The sequence below is a fragment of the Sinohyriopsis cumingii genome, chromosome 4, assembly GCF_028554795.1.
Source record: "Sinohyriopsis cumingii isolate HCF-2022 chromosome 4, ASM2855479v2, whole genome shotgun sequence".
In the NCBI taxonomy this organism is placed as follows: Eukaryota; Metazoa; Mollusca; class Bivalvia; order Unionida; family Unionidae; genus Sinohyriopsis; species Sinohyriopsis cumingii.
Window position 1 is genome coordinate 77,507,864 of NC_142964.1, and position 18,553 is coordinate 77,526,416.

General features: G+C 35.3%; 1 protein-coding gene across 10 annotated transcripts in view; it reads left to right on the plus strand.

Annotated features, from left to right (window-relative positions):
• Nucleotides 1-14,220, plus strand: part of LOC149801495 (uncharacterized) — an 85,610-nt gene extending 71,390 nt beyond the window's left edge. For 6 of the 10 annotated variants that reach the window (XR_016420662.1, XR_016420663.1, XR_016420667.1 and 3 more), the window contains 2 exons: nt 322-7,794; nt 10,434-14,220. Coding sequence is in view for 1 of the 10 variants with exons in the window: in XM_089955667.1 (XP_089811793.1) it covers nt 322-383; nt 6,408-6,490; nt 7,677-7,794; nt 10,434-10,564 (394 nt within the window). In the remaining 9 variants the exon portion in view is untranslated. The remainder of the gene's footprint in view (nt 1-321; nt 7,795-10,433) is intronic. The other 4 variants (XR_016420665.1, XR_016420666.1, XM_089955667.1 and 1 more) reach the window with 3 other exon arrangements.
• Nucleotides 14,221-18,553: the final 4,333 nt, after the last annotated feature.

The following is an 18,553-nucleotide window of genomic DNA, read 5'->3' on the forward strand; positions in this document are numbered from 1 at the left end:
TTGATGTTTCAAGCAGTTAAAAACGAAAATTTGCATTTTTCTTTCGTACCACTGGAAACGAATAGCATAATTTGACATGATGTGCATTACAAACTGTTAATTTACAGTAGGGTTGTGTATTTTGTCATTGGCGATATACCTTGTTAAGGGAGAAGATATAGGTATTCAACCTGAAAACCTGACTCTTATCGGCACCTTCATGAAAATTATAATGATAAATGTGAAGGCATTAAACTTACGAGGAGCTAAGAATATATAATTGTTTCAGGCTGTCTTTTTCTGACAGTAACTGCATTTTCTTATTTGTGTCTTCTTTTTCAGTTTTGATTCTTTCTCCTTCAAGAAAACAAGCGGCTCAGTTTCTAGACCGCCTGTCTACATTGGTGTGTCTTTGGGAAAGACACTATGCTCCCGTTTCCTCAGCATGATAAAACTGATAATGTGCTAAAACTGCAGTTAAAAGCAACCAGCAAAACAACTTTATTCATCTGTTTTACTTTTGTTTTATTTCAGTATATTTTTGCTATTAGTTAAGCATTAATGTTGTTGGTAAACACGTATAAAATAAGATTTATAAGGTACTAATTTATTAATGTACTATTTTTGGCAGTTGTGGACATTTAAAAACTTTTTAGAAAAGCGGAGATAGATGAAATAGTTGTATTACGGACCTATTCCTATCCAGTATCGCTATATATTCTTTTATTTCGTTTACGTCTTTTTGCAGTATAGTTTTAGCTATGAAATATTTACTAAATTATACGTAATTTAGGTTGTTTGGTATGACTTTTACATCATCGTCATCACCTAACAGGGTAAAGGCAGCTGTTCCGAATTTCTTGTGCATTTGGATAGCTTATTTGTTTCGTCGTCTGTATCCGTTGTGTTTATTGTGTCCATCATTGTTTGCTCTTCGTTTTGGTATGTGATTTTCTATTCACTTGTTTAGGAATTTTAGAACTGGTCGAGCTATTTGCAGTTTAATAATACATAAATAGAGTTTGGAAATAAGAATTTATCAATGTATAGTCCGCAAAAAAAATGTTTAGTGCTATTACTAAAAACGTATACTACTCGTCTATATTAGAAAGCTGCATTTATATTAACAATTTATTTTTGAGAAACGAAATTGGCAATCAGATTCTTTATGCGACAGCTCATGCTATTTACAATGCAATGTCTGAAGGTAATGACTTCAGGTTTGACAGTAGCTAAAGCCTATCCCTTCCTAATTCCGCTAATTTATCGATTGTGTGACAGTTTTGTCTAGTGAAGTCAATTTGAGTCTGTGTCCGATCATGTGTTAACGATGAAGATACAAGGCTTTACGACAACATATGAGAGATGGAGGTGGCGTTGTCTGTATAATGATAGATACAAAGAGAGAGAGAGAGAGAGAGAGAGAGAGAGAGAGAGAGAGAGAGAGAGAGGGAGAGAGAGAGAGTTTTTTGAAGTTAGAGATACATGTTATTTGAATTTCTTCCTGTGTAATTAAGGAATGAAAATGCGTCATAGATTGATGACTGGAGAACAGGTTACAATCTAGAGTGTAGTTAGATCTACTGAGTCACGATAATGCCAGAACCGTGTCTCGTCACTGATATTCACGTGGAATTTGTTTCACGATACAGAAGTCAACGACATCTAATGGATTTCATAGTTGCCTCTCTTAGTATGCAATGCCAACTAACCAACAGCGTTTAGCAGCGGTGTTTTATACATCGGCCAAAAATGGTAGAGGCAATTGTCTTCAAAATGATACTTTGTACGTATTACATCGAAAGTATGACTACGTACCAGTGAGAAGCCATTACATATGTATTTGAGGGAAAGACTTTATTTGTATAAACACGGACCGGCAGTGGAAAATTGCTTTTTATGAGTCCATTCCAGTTGTGTGCTCCCCTTCTCTCGACCGTGAAGGAACAGTGTTCGAATTTTGGACAACTTGAATTTGATTGGATGCGGTGGCTTGCTACCGTATCCAGTGAAATTCAGTCCCGAAGCACTGACATATCTGATCGATCCGCAAGGTCCCGATAGGGTTAACATGTCGGAACCTTGGCTAGCGAAGATGGTATTACATAAGACTGTCACTTTTCTGCCAGCGGTGGCATTAACAATTAGTTACAGATGTTACTAGTTTTCTTTTTATTATACGTTCAAAACCCCTTGATGTTATTCTTCATGCTTGGTATAAATCATCACGAACTTCAGACAGTTAGTAGCGCACTATTCTCGCTCAACCTTGTGAACTTGGGATCAAGGTCACACATTTGTACAGTGATGTTTGGTCGCGGGTTCGACATGCAGGCCTGACTTTATTATCTTTTAAATATTAGACCCCGCATTTACCTCCCAATCCTCATTTGACCGAGATGGCTCAGTTACAATACAAATTGCAATTGTTGATGAATCGCAACGATTTGTCAGAAACGGAAATATTGCAACAGTTCACTCAACTGTTGCAACTACTGAAACTCTTGCACCAGAAATCTGTAGACGAAACAGCTCAGACAAGATGTGAAGGCCCTGATGAAAAGTCCATCAACACCATCACTAGCCCCAGTGGCCAAGACAGACGCAGCCCCACGGATGCGTGAGGAAGAAGAGGTGCGAGAAGTCTTTCAAACACTTTCAGCGGCAACTATGACTAGTAAGATTGCAGCGTCCTTGTTGACCCCTTCCCCACAACTCAACGAGAAGAACTAAAAGCTTGGGTTAAAAATATGATGTTCACTTCTCCTTCGACGGAATTGAAAGAAAGAACGGAAACCAGAAGTGAAAAAAGAAAGCAAGACCAGAGCTATCCCTTTACCACGACCACTACGACCACCGCCACTACCCTCGATTCATACTCCCGTGGCACATCGGACACGTAAAGCCGTTTTCAAACCAGCCCTCACGCTATCAAAAGTAGCATCCGTGAAGAGTGGGTGACGTATTAAAAAATGGAGAATGTGTTAGCCAGCATTTACTACGACCCAGCCAATTCTGCGGGGTACGGAGGAGTTCAGATATCGTATCGTGCTGCCAAAACCCGCCTGAAGTGTCCGTTTACCTCAACTGCAACGATGGTTACAAGAACAAGCCACGTACACCTTACACAAGCCCATTCGACGAAATTTTTTTAGAAGTCGTACCCGAGTGGAGGGTATCAATCATCAGTGGCAAGCAGATTTAGCCGATGTCTCTCATTTGGTCACCTACAGTCGTGGCTACAAATATTTGTTTTATGTCATCGACGTCTTTTACAAATTTGCCTGGGTCTCGCCATTGAATCGACGAGTGCCGTGTCCTGCCGTCTATAAATTAGAAGACATGAACGAGGAAGTGTTAAAAGGAATGTTTTTCTTGCCCGAGTTACAACGTGTGACCAAAACAGAAGACGAAGTGTAAGACATCGAAAGCATTCTCGAGCGAAGAATCCATAAGGTGGGAAAACATCGTGTCAAAGAAGTCAAAGTATGTTGGAAAGGATATCCTCCCAGTTTTGTTTCTTGGATCGACGCTTCGCTCTTCATCGACTATAAAAAGAAGTGACGAGCATGACCTTCAACACAGCCTCTACCACTACCACAGTGACCAGTCCTTCACCGAGTTCTTCTATGCAAAATCTACGAAAGCAGCCTTTGTGGGTGTGGTGTAGAGAACGTGTGCCTAAAACGCAGATCGTATTTTGCTGTCAAATCTTCATGGAGTCTTGTGTCATCGGTGCTGCCATTGCCAATTTGAATTTGCAACAAGGAGACAATTTTACTGAGCAGTTGCATCGGTTACCTTCTTCCCAATCATTACCTGAAATACTCCTAACGGTCACAATGGAAGCCTTGCGACCAACACCAGTCACCTTCCCAACAGTCACCATCCCAACAATAATCACAACAATCCTTTTTCGGACAGTCCTCTGGCCTCCAGTGACCCCTCGGACAACAGAACTCTGGAATTATGAAGAACCAATTTTACTGAACGTTACCCAGTGACAGTTCCTTGGAGGTGTTGACCCATAACACATTATGTTGTTTCACGGCCAAATTACCCCAGGCAATCCAATTAGATCACGAAGTCCATTGGGAAGTGGCTTGGGTCGAAATAATTCACTCTACACAAATCAAGAACACCATCGAGCATCAAAATACTTTTACGTTCAAAGTTATGACGAACAAGTGCAACAAAACTTGGATGAACGCACCACTGCAGTTGACTCTATGAAAACATAGAACCCCAAAACTGAAAGGTTCACCTATCTGTTCACCATTCCCACAGGCTATTATTTTAGCGTTCAACATTTGATGAACACGATTGTTGCCAGGTTCAACCTCGTGGCCTGCTAATACAATTTTCAGAGGACAAAATGTTGGCCATTACATTTTTTCCTGAACTGTATGACATTTGGGTGGAGACCCTAAGACGATCAAGATTAAAAACGAAATACCACCCATTACCGGCAACTTGGATTTTGCGAAATAGTTTTGATTCCCTGTAGAAATGAACCAAGGACTAAATTTGATCTTTGTATACTCTGATATGGTGGAGTACAACGTGATTTCGACACACAGCCGCACCGTTACTGCTAGTCATTCCTTTCAAAGTGGATTCTGTCATAACGAATGACAAGGAAGGTGGAACCCCTATCACGTTTGCCTCAAGTTTATACATCCACACTATTTACTTGTAATCATATCGGATTTCGACACTGTCAACATTTGTATAAAAGGAGATCTGGACAAAATATTCCATTCACCAAAGGGAAAGTCACGGTGAAACTCCATTTTCGAAACCGATTATTTAACAACTCGTAAGTCAAGTATCCTGTGTACCAAGGAGTCGCTCTACAACGAGGACATGGTTTAGGAGATAAGTTGAAATCTGCCTTTCGTTCGGTTACCCCTGTTTTGAAATCGATGGTGACGTCATGATTGCACGCCTTGAAAGATACTGCTTTGACGAAAGGCAAAGAATTTCTCCAAAATGTAATCATCGACAAACAAAACCCCAAAGAAGCCTTCTTGAGAGCAGGTAAAAATGTCTTGCTTCAAACTGGCAAAGACATTTTGGGCCGACGAATAACTCCTATACATGCCCTGGACGCTGCTGAGCCAGGCATTTCTGCTTCCCTGACGCCACACCAAGGACAATGCAGAAAGAGACAACGAAAGCACTCCTCCAGAGGACTTCATACCCCTAGAGCTTTTTTTCGGTTATTAAAAAATCACAGAGAGAGAGAAAAATGATGCACCGAGAGACTTGCGCCTGTTCCAAGTCGGAACTAGATCCGTTTATCATGCCATTCACTATGATGACTATGCAAGAATCCCAGTGTGTATAATTTCATCCCGTCTCTTCATTGAACAATTCATCTCCCTTCGAGTTTGAAATCAAAGGGCCGCTGATATCGTAATCGTTTTAGTCTACTTTATTACATATGCTGTCAAATTAAAAAACGTTGACAAGCTATATGCTAAGTAAGATGTTTCAACGATAAATACTTTAATATCTGGTTATTACAGTCAACAAAACTGCCATTGAATATTGGGTGACGCTGCACCATGAATCTTTGACCACATAAATGAAATATGTCCAAGAAAACTAAAGCGTATTGTGTTTTCGATTCTTCCCTAAAGTTAAAAAAATTAACGTTTTTCTATGGAACGATGACCTTTTGTTCGCATTAGTGTCAGAATATACACTATCTTTATATTGTGATATGGCATTCGGACCAACATGCTATTACCTACTTAAGGGCCTGATGAGTGCATTTTGTATATTTCTCATTGTTGTTGTTTTTGTTGTTGTTATAAAGTTTAAGGCCATTTTCAGCACAAAATTGACTTTACATGACGACCCGTATTAGTGGAGGTGGAAGAACCATAGAAAATCCCGGGAAGAAACACCGACCCACGAGAAGCTACTGGCAAGCTTTCTCAGGTACCCACGTTAGCCGAGCCTGAGACTCGAACCCACGCAGACAGAGGTGAGACGGCAGTGATCCGGAACAGTGAGCGCTTTAGACCATTTGGCCACTCGGGGCCCCAGACTGTAATTGTTGTCTTGTGTATATATGATTTCTGTGCCATACTAACCATTAAATAACTTTTTTTTAATGCACTTTATATACTGCACAAAACACTTTTATCAACTTATAATATAGTCTTGAGACGTATTTTGGCATGCTGTGGCCCTGTAAGTGTCACACGAATCACATGCCCACTTTCTTATTCTAAAGAAAATCCTAACTCATTTTCCTACCGGATATCCGTAGCGTTATTAGCCTTTGGATTGTTAGCAGATAGTAAGTTTGGATCTTTTGTGCATTTGTTAAAATATTCTCTAAAGACTGGGTTGAAGGATTTTGGTTGAGTGAACCCGATTGGCTCAGCCATTTTATGTCGATGTTCCGTTTTCAGTAGACTTTAAATTTTCTTCGAGCTTGACGTTGACGTTACTGGTGGCGATCCTCCCTGGCTCAGGCTCTTATACCCAATTTAAGGTAAGTTTTTCTTTGATTTCTGGAAGTACATATTGCCTCTAATAATTTAGTCGTTAAGAACCTGATTCATCTTCGTATTTGTGGACCCGAGAGCAAATGAAGGGGCGGCGGGGGACTGGCTTATATATTTCAATGTTGTCAAAACGTTGTAAATTTGCAAAACAATATCAGAATGACTTAGCTTATCTCAGTTAGTTAAAGCTTCTATCGCCTTTTGCCATGCCTTCTACGCATGCAAATAAAATGTAAATCGTTTTAAATGTTAACATATTCGAGCATAGTTGATCTCCTAATTGAATCTTTTGGTCTCCTAAACCTGCATCCACGTTTCCTAACCAGTACTTAATTTCGTAATGAATTCAGCGTTTATTTAATAATCTTTAGTTAGTCAAAAGGTAAATTATATATATATATATATATATATATATATATATATATATATATATATATATATATATATATATATATATATATATATATATATATTTATAATAAACTTTGGTAGATACCAAAGAATAATTACATTGAACTAATTATATAGTTTCAAGGGACGCAGCACAAACATAACGAGTAGAATATGAGTAATATCTTTTACAAACAAATTTTGTCCTAGTGCCGTCACACGACGAGTTGATGAGAGCTTTAACTAGTAATGTTCATAAATTTTACAAGTAATGAAAATAGTATGGCATCATCACCTAATTTATTTCGGTAAAAATTGAATTAATATCTTAAACAAATAAAATACCAAGTTTAATAGTGTCAACAAATAATTATACTTTTCTCTGCCGAGTCAACATTATTTCATTGTGCATCTGCCAACACTTATGCTTACAAATGACAAGTCACATGATCACATTCCAGAGGCAGTACACTGCATGGTATACTGTATGAGCATTTTAGGTATCGCTGAATTTATTGTGTTTCTTATATATTTCTTTCATTTGTCCACAAATTTGATGAAATCTGAATAAAAAATTAGAGTAAAAGTACTAAGTACTTTCTTAGGGACTACGACAGAATGCAACAACAGCTCAAATAATGCTGTGAAACCTTGACTTTACAGATCTACAGTACTCGTCAGTTTCCACAACTTTCCTGAAGACTTACTTAAAACTATTTTCAAGTTTATTAAAATTAATGGCAAGAACTAGTATTTACAAAAAGTATAACACTTCCTTTTCAGGCAGACGAACCACCTATGAAACGAAAAAGAGTATCCCCTCAAGAATTTGCCAAAGTTCTTATCAGGGAGCGAATGCAACCCGATTCTTTGGAAATAAAAATAATTAATGACGAAATCGGTCAGTGGTACTTTTATTATAAAAATTGACAGAGGATTGAAATACAGGAAAGGGTGCTAAAGGAAGCGCTCCACGCTCACTGTACAGTTATTTAAACATGTTCTATTCATAGATTTTTACAGTCCATATTATAACTACAGCTAAGGGAATACAAACGTTTAAAATAAATACTTCCCCGTATCTTCCAATATCTGACCAAGAAGGTAGATGCCAAAGAATAATTACATTGAACTACTGACAACAAATAGCGTCGTAATCAAGTGTTTCTATATTTATATTAAGAAGAACCCCCATGCAATTTCAGGTGATACAAATTCGTTTCGTTAGACTATAGATAAATATTTTGTCTTCATTTATATAAATCCAGCGTGGTATTTTTTAATTCACCTGTGCTCTTTACCAGGCTGTTATAACAGTTGAGATAACATTAAGTTTGTACAATCCATTTAAGCTGGCTACTAATAAATCTAAAATGTTGACAGATCATTTTTGCTCCATAATTACATTTATAGCCTCTACAAATAAATAAAAGTAACATTTAACATGGTGTTTTAGAAACTACCACCTCGCCTCAAATCAGAATAATGGACATACAGTCCTCTCACTAGGAACAAAGGTAATTCATCTTCTAAGTTAGATGCGAAAGATCTAATCTGTATTTACATCGAGAGTAGATACACACGTGACTAAAATAATGATCTAAACTTTAAAGTTTTGCCGTTTATTAGTAGTTTTTGTTCTAAATTCGGTTAGTATGGTTTCTAATCCTTTTTTCCCTAGGGATAATGAGGTAAGTAAATATTGATGGGAGCGCCATCTGCTAAAATGTTTCTACTGCACATCTAATTGCTTATACATTGTACGATTGTAATAAAGCTTTCACTCATAAATTTGGAAGAATAAGAAACAAATATGAGACCTAGTGAAGGAAGCAGGTATATCCGACTTCTTATCATTTACAGTGCGCTTGACCTGTATTGACATTGTGAGGTCTTTTTTATATAGTCGCAATTTCCGTTGGAAGTGACTATTCGTGGTTTTGTTAGAACGTTCATCATGACTGCAGTAAAACCTTGAATTATTGAGTCGCTACATATATCCGATATTTTATCATACACATTAACCTTGAATTTAACACACAGAGTACCCTTGATCTATATTGTCATTGAGCGGTCTTACACACTTGTATTGCTGCAGTCTCTGGAAGCGACTTTTTGCTGTATAGTTCGAACGTCTATCATAACTACAGTCCAGTTATTAAATATTACACATATCCGAGCTTTTATCATACACATTACCCTTGACCTGTATTTAAAATGAGGGGTCTTGCACACTTATATTGATACAGCTTCTAGAAGCGACTTTTCGCTGTATTGTTTGAACGTCTACAATGACTGCAGTCCAGTTATTGAAGTATTACAGGGTAAAACAGAATGAAACCTATGATCCAGGTTAACGAAACCAAGCTCCAACTGTGAGGAGACACTTATAAACACTTTGTGAATGACAAGACTAGCACATTTATTATTATTATTATTATTTCTGAAATCACTAGCGTGCATTTTGTCTGCAAAACGTATAACATATACGTAATCTCTATTATTAGTTGCTTGTTTAATATTATCAGTCACACAAAAGGCCTTATAATTTTAAAATGTGATTACTAAAACAGTTCATTACTCCTTTGCTGAATAGGAAATAAGTTTACTCAGTTTGGTAATGTAGTAGTTGTAGTAGGTTTAAAAGCACGTCAACACAATACCCGCAATATGGTACCAATTAAAGGTATAGTTCTACAAATGTTACTATAACGAATTACACCAACAAATACTAGAATTTATTTGAAAAATCACGAAAAGCCTTTCAAAAGCATTTAAAATGAAGTATTAAACAATGCGAGTCTAAAGGTAAAGATTAAATAATTATATAAAGCGTTTATTACAAAAAGTAGTCCTTAAAATAATTTTTTATATAAACCACTTTCCCTCAAAGTCCAAGATGTTCTCTGGTGGTACATCATCATAAAGTTTATTCATCGAGTCAATGTATGAACTTTTTAAAAATAATTATGTCTCACACTGACGAGGTAGACATACTCCTTAAGAATGTACTCCACTATCAGTGGATACTAACATATTATGCAATATGGTCGAAATTAACTGTTCAGAATGCATGCACGAGTCAGGTATGTGTGTCCTATATGCGATCTGCACAATACCACCTCATCTCTGTGACTTGTTCTATACGAGGGATGTCACTCTCCGTTGATAAATTGAATGTTCTGACATTGTTTGTGGAGTTTCCATTCTCTGTTTAGCTAGGAATGAAGAATAAAATTTAGCACTATACATTTCTTCAAACTGAGCGTTGCATTAATAACAACTATTAAATTTTATACTCATTGGATATCATGAAGTTAATCGAGATTTAACTATCTGTATTACATTCTAAAAGGCGGAAATTATACAATGAAGTTGGTAAGCACGATGGGAAAGTGTAAGTTTATATGTATTTCGTGTATTCTTAATATAAAGGCTTTATATATATATATATATATATATATATATATATATATATATATATATATATATATATAAGTTCGTTGCTCGAGTCAGAACAGCTCTGTCTTTTCCTTACAGCGATTCCGTACCTTACTCCCCAAGATGTAGTCGTATCTTCACGGTTATTGGTGACACCCTTTGTTATGATACAAACGCATATTATAACAGTTGATGGAGAACAAACGATTAGTGGAGAACAACATGAATAAGGGTGTCACTCTGCCTAATTATGATCTACGGAACAGACTCGCACCGAAACTCTTGCAACCATCAGACTTCACGCCGCCAGCTGTGATACATCAGCTCCGGAACGACTGGATAACGTTTCTGTCATTTTCGTTCATTTTGCCCACAAGAAGGACCTATTCTGAAACATCAGCACTAGGAACATTACAATTACTGAGAAGATTTCCAGCATAAAATGTATACATCGCAGGTGATAATTCTTCTTGCAGTAACACCTGAAATTCCCGACATATCGAATGCATACTATACCTAGTCCAGCTCCGAATTCGAGCTACCTACAACCCAGTCTGAAATACGTATATCCATGCCATAAACAGAGATTTCCATGGGTCCAACAGCTACATCTACGCCAGACCCCAAGTTAACGACAGCCGCATTGACAATTTTCTCTCCAGTTATATGACTTTAACTTTTACAAATTGTACTCTTTCTATATTACAGACAATACGTGTATTGTTTACTATTCATTAACATATAATTAGTTTCTTAGGAAGAATATTTCTGTACTGTGGTAATTCTCACATAGGTATATTTTTGTATTGCCATATTTTTTGTTTCTTGAAATGCAAAATTACTATGTTAGTGCGTTAATTTCACAATATTTCCAAAAACGTATCTAATTTATACTGTATTTAATTTCTTATTTAGCAACAATAACTTTTTATATACCCACTTCAGTCAAATTTATCGCGTTTGCTAAGGTTTCTGCTACAGAGAGTGTACATGAACCTACTGTTTTAACATGCATTCCTTAGACTAAGCTTTTACATCATACCTGTTCGTACTGAAATTTGAAACCAGTGTATACATGTTTCGCTGCATAAACACATGACAAGGTCTTACCGTATTTGCCTATCTTAGGGAGAATTGCAATTTCCGCCTAGCCGTCTCAAACATATTGATGCAGATTTTTATTTTGTCAGCCCAGTGGGATTCGATAATGTTATTGAGGTTTCTCTCTCATGTTTTCATACGAATCATATGAATGTGTACCTTATGGTATTGTGTCTCGGCGATAACGCCATAGAAACGACTCGAATACCTTCAAACCAGTTAGAAGAGGTGCTTCCTTCTCCGGTTTGGCTACATCGATTGATGTTGTCATGTTGTTCATTATATATGTTTATATGTATGCTAAAATGCTAAATTAGTCAAGGTGTCGAAGCGATTGCTCGAAATCGAGTTTTCCGCGTTGCAAACCTCTCATAAGACATGAGCAGCTATTAGCCTACATACTGCCAACTTCTAAGTCAAATTTGCTTCAAACGAAAACGGCGATACATTCTCTTTTATACGTCACAGGTAACATTGGTAATACACCCCCATTTCAAAGTTGCACTGGACCTCACCGAACCAGTGTTACGATTATAATGATATTTTAAATTATTACTCTTTGGTTGGTTTAAATGCGATTTCTATTTCATACACGCGCAGGTCCAGGTTTGATTGCAAGTGAACAGAGGTCATGGTTATTAGGATAGGATTAACACAACTCTAAAATTTTCACTTTCCTTACTCTTGGTTAATAACAAATTCTTACGCCATTCTCTTCGCAAACATCTTTACTTCAATGTCGCTGGTATCGCATTGCTGGTAGTATGAATGCATTAGGAAGATAAATTCAATATCAGTTCACTAGTAATATCCAGAAGAATGAGAATTCATTTCACCACACTTGGATGAAGCAAAATAATTACAGCAGTCACCCATAAATATGTTATGCTGGTGTTACACAAGTAAAAAAGATAATAACAAAAAAAGAGTAAACTAATATATAAAAAGAAAAATAAAGAAAACAAGAACTGCATGCCAATATTAGTGTTATAATTATTTAACAAGTCTAGTCGTAAATGTAAATAACGTAGAATTTTATTGTAATATTTGACAACGTTTTTTTTTTTTTGTTTTGTCATTGTACCTTTTCAATTTTTAATTAATTTCGTGCCATGCTTTTTTTCTTTGTAATTTTGAATTGTATTGAATGTCATGAAGTGTTCTTTTCATTCTATTTTTATTTGAATTTTACTAAATACTTTGCAATGTACTTTTCAATGTATTTCTTTCTATTTTTTAGTTGCATTATACTGAGTATTTTGCAGTTCTCATTGTATTTTTGAACTTCACTAAATGTCTGGCAATGTTTTTTCCATTGTATATTTTGAATTTTACCGACTGTTTCAAACATTATTGTATTTTTGATCTTTCACCTTTTTCAATGTAATTTTTTTTTCTCTATCGAGCCTCGAGGACTCGGCTCAAATGACCCGGAGGGTATTATTAGGACAGAACTTTTAAGTAAAAGTTTTAAGATTGTAATTTATTCTAAATTATATTAAAAGTAACTTTTCATTAATTTATATTGAAAATAATTTTCCACTAAAATATATTGAGATAAAATTTATATATTTATGTAATATAACTGTATGCTTTTTTGTAAAAATCGCACTTTACAAGCAGGTGCAGAAACCAATACAATACATTTTGCTTGTAACTAAATATCAACAATTGTCAGCACAAAATAAATTTCGCTCGTATCTAAATGTCAACAATTGTCAGAATAAAATACATTTCGCTCGTGTCTAAATGTCATCAATTTTGATTTGGGGGAAGCTGCTGAACAGACAAATTGGTATATCAATATTGGATGCGTTGCGCAGATGGTTCGCCCTGGGAAAAGTTCAAGGGGCATGTTCTCACTAGACTGAGCAAACGAAAAAACTGTATAAATAGCGAACCAGGCTTACGAAGAATTAGTTCGTCGCTCGAGTCAGAACAGCTCTGTCTTTTTCCTTACAGGTAAGAATCGTCTGCGTTCGCAAACTTCTTTAAAGAATGTGTACTTTTTAATATTTGAGACTTTAACGGTAAAGTTCATCTTTTCCAACATTTTTGTGAGTTCTTTATATTTTATATTATAATATAATGGAATGTTTAATTGTATTTGTGGTATGTATTATTAGAAAAGATAAATTCGCTATCAACTTCATGTTTAGATTTAATTTGGAAATAAAAGATTCTTTAAGTAATATTGAGTAATGTTTACTAACCTATTCCAAATTAGCATCCTATTTTAAATTTAGCACTATACATTTCTTCAAAATGATTGTTGCATTAATCACAACTATTGCATTTTATACTCATTGGATATCATGAAGTTAATCGGGATTTAACTATCTGTATTACATTCTAAAAGGCAGAAATTATACAATGAAGTTGATAAGCACGATGGGAAAGTGTAAGTTTATATGTATTTCGTGTATTCTTAATATAAAGGCTTTATAAATGTATCTTTAGAATTTAGCATTATATCTATCTATCTATCTATCTATATACTCGTTGCTCGAGTCAGAACAGCTCTGTCTTTTCCTTACAGCGATTCCGTACCTCATTCCCAAGATGTAGTCGTATCTTCACGATTATTGGTGACACCCTTGTTATGATACAAACGCATATCATAACATATACTCTGCAACTGTGTCACCAGTCTGTGTGCGCATTTCATGTGAAAGGAAGTATATATCGAGCTAATGTTTCACTAATTAAGCAGTGTACCTTGTATTGGACAATTTATGTATGTTTTTTCCCCAATAAACCCTTTTGGCCTAGTTGAAGAACTTTATTCTAGTGTTTCTACTCTTTTTCTAGAACATTAATCAACTCTTTATCTGTAGAACATTTCAAGTTTATTTTCTACTTTATTTTAACAATTATTTTTACCGGTATGCAAAACAGATTGCTTAAAACTACTTTCCCTATTCCTGTTGCATTCCACGTACCCAGTTCGATCTTTCGGTTATATATATATATCATGTGCTAATTTGAATAACAAATATATTTTCCTAAAATCTGACATTTTAAAAAGAAAACAGATTTTCTTTTGATTGTCTTTTCAACAAAATGCATAGATCACCTCAGTGGAATGCAGACAGGTCAAATATAACTGCATAATAAAATACAACAAAAGATATTAAAAAATAATCCCCGACTACTCTCTCTCTCTCTCATAATGGAGATAGTACGAGGATGTGAAGTAGGAAACGAGCAAAAGAGAACTGAACTTGTACTAAATAACCTACAAAAAACTGGGACTTTGCAACGGTTAAGTGTAAACCTTCCATGGGCTTTTAATACAGTGTTCAGAGTAGAAATAATACAAAGTTGTAATAGCCTGTCAAGATTTGTACGCTACATTTAAAGAGGAAAGCAGAGAGGATATCGAAGAAATTGTATACTTTGTTTTAATTCATTTAGAAGACAGGGAATATTATATTAATTACAACACAAACAATCACAGATTTGGAGAATATAGAAGTGATTGCCTACCACTGATATATCACCGAATGTTGAAACAAGAGTTTATATGAGTATTAAAATGCGACGTGAGCTGACCACAATTTGATAATTTGATATACCAGTTCTATTGGTATATCAAATTGCTTTAAACCAAAACTTTAAAAGCTATGTATGTATGTATGTATGTATGTATGTATGTATGTATGTATGTATGTGTGCGTGGGTGTGTCTACAAGTTATGGCAACTTAGAATAAGTCATTCCCGTACAATTGATAAGAAATTTACGTGGATAGTGACAATAACTTAATATGGTTTCATTCAGTTATATGCAAACATACATCATTCGTGGTGTGTGTGTGTGTGGGGGGGGTGTGTGTGTTTTATTACGTTCTTTTCAAAGGTGGCGTGACATTTTAGAATTTCAAAGGGCTGTAATCCCAGTAAAGACAGGTACAAGTGAATTCCGAACCCACTTAGGGTCACTGTTGAGTGGTGTGAAAGACCCGACGCAAAAGTATGGTAAATAATGGAGTCCGAGTGGCTCAAATGTATCTTGGCTTTTATTGACACAAATTCAAATCGACTTTCTCAGTGAGGAACCAAATACCACGAAAGACACAATTAGTTTTCTATCTCAGTTTAATTTTGCTACATGACATAAAGACACAATTAGTTTTCTATCTCAGTTTAATTTTGCTACATGACATAAAGACACAATTAGTTTTCTATCTCAGTTTAATTTTGCTACATGACATAAAGACACAATTAGTTTTCTATCTCAGTTTAATTTTGCTACATGACATAAAGACACAATTAGTTTTCTATCTCAGTTTAATTTTGCTACATGACATAAAGACACAATTAGTTTTCTATCTCAGTTTAATTTTGCTACATGACATAAAGACACAATTAGTTTTCTATCTCAGTTTAATTTTACTACATGACATAAAGACACAATTAGTTTTCTCTCTCAGTTTAATTTTGCTACATAACATAAAGACACAATTAGTTTTCTATCTCAGCTTAATTTTGCTACATGACATAAAGACACAATTAGTTTTCTATCTCAGTTTAATTTTGCTACATGACATAAAGACACAATTAGTTTTCTATCTCAGTTTAATTTTGCTACATGACATAAAGACACAATTAGTTTTCTATCTCAGTTTACTTTTGTTACATGACATAGACCATACAGTTGTTCTGGAGAATATAACTTTGGATAATTAGTTAAAAACTTGTTTTTAGTATTTTAACTATTTTTGGAATAAAGCTGACAGCCTTGTGGCATCAGTCCAACAAGAATTCATTCTAACGATATAACACGTGTTGAACCAACCCATGTAATCTTGATAGTTGTTTGCGTGATCATGGTGCAAACATCTTGGTTTATTTTGTATGAATGTCCCCTGTCGTTTTCCTGTGGTTATTATAGCCCTTGTAGAAGTACCTTGATTTAGTATGATGGTGAAAATTGTGAAGTCCCTACCATCAGTAGTAACTGTCGGGGGGCTGGGGGGATTTGGGTTTTCACGATTTATAGGCATGTCATCATCACTAATGTGGTGGCAAAATATACGGGAGCGTTAATTAATAAGGCTCAAATATTCAAGAACACAAAAATGAGAAAAATGTTACATATGCATCATCAAAAAGTGCATAATCAGAATGGTTGATCACTATATCCATAAGAGACTTAAAGAATGTTATTTGTTTACACAAATTTTAAAAGATACCTTTTGTCCACATTGGGTCTAAATGACTGCTACCTAGGAAAGGATCACGTGATTACGTTTCATTCTCCGTGAATGAGATACGAGGTATTGCATGAATTAATACAAAATCTGACGTTATTTATATAATATTGTGAATAAAACATAAAAGAAGGCCGTAGTGACCCAAACTTTTAGTGTGTGATATTGCCATCCCACGGTACATTCAAAGTGCAGGTGGAAATTAACGAAAAAGAGCTTGACAGGTAATGTTTGAGTAAAGAGAGAAGTTTTATAGTTTGCATTAATTAATTAAAAAACTTGATCACACTGACGCCGTGTTTTTTTTAACATACCACCTATTCAAAAAAGGTTTTACGTACGGGCCTCGTACTCGGACATCTCCTTGAGTACATATTCTTTATCCATTCGTAAAATAAACATAAACGGTTTTTAATATTTTAAAAAAGCTAAAAGGAATGAAAAAAAATATTTACTGAAACGACATGCTATATTAAATGTCTGGATTATTATTGAAAATGCATTGGAAGTATAGGCTGGGCGTGAATCTTAAATAAACTATACAGATAATGTGTAACAAGTGTATTGCTTATTTTGATCATCACATCATACGCCTGCTCCGTTTCTAACAGTCGTCTATATATAGAAAACTTATTTATTTTATTTTCTTGGGGTGTGTGTGTCATAATTCACTTTTAATCTGTTAGTCACTGTGAGCTTGACCTTTGATCCCAAAACAATTGGTTTCTTCCCTACCCCAAGTATATGCCGTCAAAAATGCTTGGGCCAGGGTATGTGATGTAGTAACCACTTTTCTTGTTTCAGGCTATTGGCGACATTGGCCTTTCACCTTTTGACCCCGAAAATCAATAGACTACTTGCTTACCCCAAGAGCAAACCGTCTATGTTTGATTCAGGTCCATGATGTAGAACTAATGTCGCTGTGCATACATATTTTTAATTCTTTCTTTGACGGTGGCTTTTACCTTGGACCTTTTGACCCCTAATCAACAGGCTTCTTCCTTATCTCACAATCAAACCATCCACAAAACTTGGTAATTATGCATGGAAAAAATCAAACTGATGTGTCGAAACAATCTCTTCTTCTTTCAGTTTAGTGATATTCACGTTTAATCTTTACACTCCGAAATAGACAGTATGCTTCCATAACATAAAAGACTATTAAAAAGGAAAGACTTTCAACAGTTTGTCTGTACATACAAAATGAGAAGCCGTTGTTATGTATATATATATATATATATATATATATATATATATATATATATATATATATATATATATATATATATATATTGTAATTAACGTTTATCCATGATTGTAGATAGTAATGATCACTTGTAAACAATATATTCCATAGTTAATTTTTGTCCCTGATTGTGTTTTACATTTTAAAATAGTCATCATTTGTAGGCATCATCTTTACTTGGAATTCAGATTATTGCTTAATCCACTGAAACAATAATGGTCTAACTTATGTTTGTCATGTTGATTCGCTAAAGTTTAAGAAAACACGCCTAACAATGTTTAGAGTTTAGAAGTAATTCTCCCTTAAGTTGATAGAGCTTTTTCAAATTAAAGATTTTTACATCACACTTTTTGCTTCCTGTTTTAACATCGGTCCAGTGGAATCATTTTTAGGTGTGCTCAATTATAATTTAATGACCAGTACCGAATATTTTTATCTCTCTTCATGTCAGCTATTTTTGAAGGACATTGGCGCAGGTAGTCTAGCATTTTGCTGTCATAACAACTATTTTGAGAATCAGTGGCTTCGGGTTTCCTTTAAAATTTAGGAGGGTAAGAAGGGGATTGATCTATCGGAAACTGTTTAGAGTGGATAAAAACTGGTTAAACGGTTTAAACTGGATAAGACAGAATAGGTGGCCCATGACCTTCCTATATTA